A 2,270-nucleotide genomic window follows, 5' to 3' on the forward strand; every position below is an offset into this window, starting at 1 on the left:
CACACACACACACACACACACACACACACACACACACACACACACACACACACACACACACACACACACACACACACACACACACACACACACACACACACACACACACACACACACACTCAAACACGCTCGCGCACGCTCGCAAACATATATCGAACTAGACAGAGGGCACTCACGGAGAGTGCTTACCTCTGCCAGCGACATACGCCATACGCCCCATGTAACATGTATGTGTTACGAGCTGGCTGGCTCGCTGACTCGACGCGCTAATATCGATCGCGCGAACACACTAACACACGAACACACGAACAGACTAACACACTAACATACTAACACACGAGGCCGATCACATAACATCCTCAAACTACGTTGGGCGGAGGTAATTACATCGCATTGCACACGTATATATTTACATTGAATTTACATTCGTACGTTTTCAGAATTCGACTCCGATACGCCATCTAAACTCTTCGTCTCCATGGCGACCAGAGCGACATCTGTCTTGTACGTCGCCGCTATGCTGTTCGCAGCACCCACTGTTTCCGCTTCATCCTCTTCATCCACGTGTCCGAAACACTTGCCTTTAGCGAACTTGAACGCGAGTGCGTAGAAGAAGACTGCTAGCACGTAGACAGCGGCGGTGGCGCCATGGATCGTGTAGCGGAGGCGATCGTTGTCGTACAGTTGACAGTTGCCTGTCTCGTCCTCCTCGCACTTTCCAGATCGCCAGAGAATGCAGGTCGTGTCCACCAGCATCCCGGCCACCACCGGACCGGGCATTAAGGCTGAATAGCACGAGAAAACACACGCATCTTAATTATCAGCAGTCTATCAATAGGTGTATCAATATCAATAGATAGACTCCTGATCTGATCAGAAGTGAATAAATGAGATAATGATAAATGTATTATAATGACTAATTGTGAATAATAATTATCTACTAATATTCACTTCTGATCATAGCATAACGCGCATATATATTCCGTCGTCTTCGCTGCACGTTGCATTGCGTTGTACTGTGTTACATTACGTGGCGTTACGTTGCGTCGTGTCGTATCGTATCGCATCGTACCCATATCGTGTTGTATCGTGTCTAAACTGAGTATAGCAGTATAGTCGTGTCTAACTCTTACTACTCGTCTAAGCAGCATGACACAGGGCCGGAGCCTCTGGGGGGTAAGGGGGCAGCCGCCCCTTTAGATTTTAGAGCAAAATTAAAAAATAAGCTTAGCCAATAATCGTAAATAACCCTAACGTGATTTTTTTGGTCACTTATCCGTGAAAGCCTTGTCTCAGAGCCACCACCCCTACCACACTATGAACGTCGATCAAGAGCTGCGCCCGTCGCTCATCATTACACAGTTGAGTCATGAAATTTTGCCCCCCTAGGAATTTGTTCAGCCTACGGCCCTGTGATATCACACTCATGTTCCTTACAACTCGATGCTCTATATGTTAATATACTAACATACTTACCGAATAAACTAGAAGCAAGTGAGACGACGCCTAGAGCGAGAGGTTTCTGGTCCTGTCGCACACACCTGCAGGGTGGAGAGAGTGAGATGGTGAATGCGTATAGCATCGTCTACACGGAGTCACCTTAACCCGAGTTAAGCTAACCCGAGTTAACACATAATAACCCGAGTTAACCCGAGTTAACACTTAACCCGAGTTAAGCTAACCCGAGTTAACACATAATAACCCGAGTTAAAAAACACGCATTGTCTACACGGAGTCACATTAACCCGAGTTAACACTTAACCCGAGTTAAGCTAGCCCGAGTTAACACTTAACCCGAGTTAACACTTAACCCGCGTTAAACTAGCCCGAGTTAACACTTAACCAGAGTTAACACTTAACCAGAGTTAAGCTAGCCGAGTTAACACTTAACCCGCGTTAAACTAACCCCGAGTTAACACTTAACCCGCGTTAAGCTAACCCGAGTTATCACTTAACCCGAGTTAAGAAACACGCATCGTCTATACAGAATCACCTTAACCCGAGTTAACACTCAGATCTGCTTCCCGTGGAGACAGTTCAGGCATCCCCCTTCCACATGTCATTGCGAATTTTGCTTACCTCATTTTCGACATCAGGCTAGCCAGCATGAGCGGAGCTGTGAGCAGCGTGCCCGTAAATAGAATCGCGAGGAATCTCACGAGGACGGCGTCACAGTGTGGAGCACACTTCCCAGTCACGGCCAGACCAGCGCCTCCCACGCATGCGCAGCCGCCATACACCTGCAGTGTACGCCATACATATTTCGCCAT

General features: G+C 47.6%; 1 protein-coding gene across 1 annotated transcript; it reads right to left on the reverse strand.

Annotated features, from left to right (window-relative positions):
- Positions 1–358: 358 nt before the first annotated feature.
- On the reverse strand, positions 359–2,270 carry LOC106807740 (solute carrier organic anion transporter family member 1A1-like). Its single transcript, XM_014810192.1, has 3 exons — positions 2,080–2,270; positions 1,477–1,541; positions 359–785 (listed from the first exon to the last, which is right to left on the reverse strand). Exons 1-3 carry the CDS (start codon positions 2,268–2,270, stop codon positions 421–423), a joined length of 621 nt encoding a protein of 206 aa, XP_014665678.1. The 3' UTR covers positions 359–420.

Source organism: Priapulus caudatus, unplaced genomic scaffold (assembly GCF_000485595.1).
Source record: "Priapulus caudatus unplaced genomic scaffold, Priapulus_caudatus-5.0.1 Scaffold232, whole genome shotgun sequence".
Taxonomy (NCBI): domain Eukaryota; kingdom Metazoa; phylum Priapulida; class Priapulimorpha; order Priapulimorphida; family Priapulidae; genus Priapulus; species Priapulus caudatus.

Bases quoted from the DNA above. Each gene is read 5' to 3' on its own strand.
- LOC106807740 (XM_014810192.1), bottom strand. From the start codon at position 2,270: ATGGCGAAATATGTATGGCGTACACTGCAGGTGTATGGCGGCTGCGCA. The intron at 1,542-2,079 runs GTAAGCAAAATT...TCCACCCTGCAG, and splicing joins AGCCTGATGTCGAAAATGAG to GTGTGTGCGACAGGACCAGA. The intron at 786-1,476 runs GTAAGTATGTTA...CGTGCTATTCAG, and splicing joins ACTTGCTTCTAGTTTATTCG to CCTTAATGCCCGGTCCGGTG.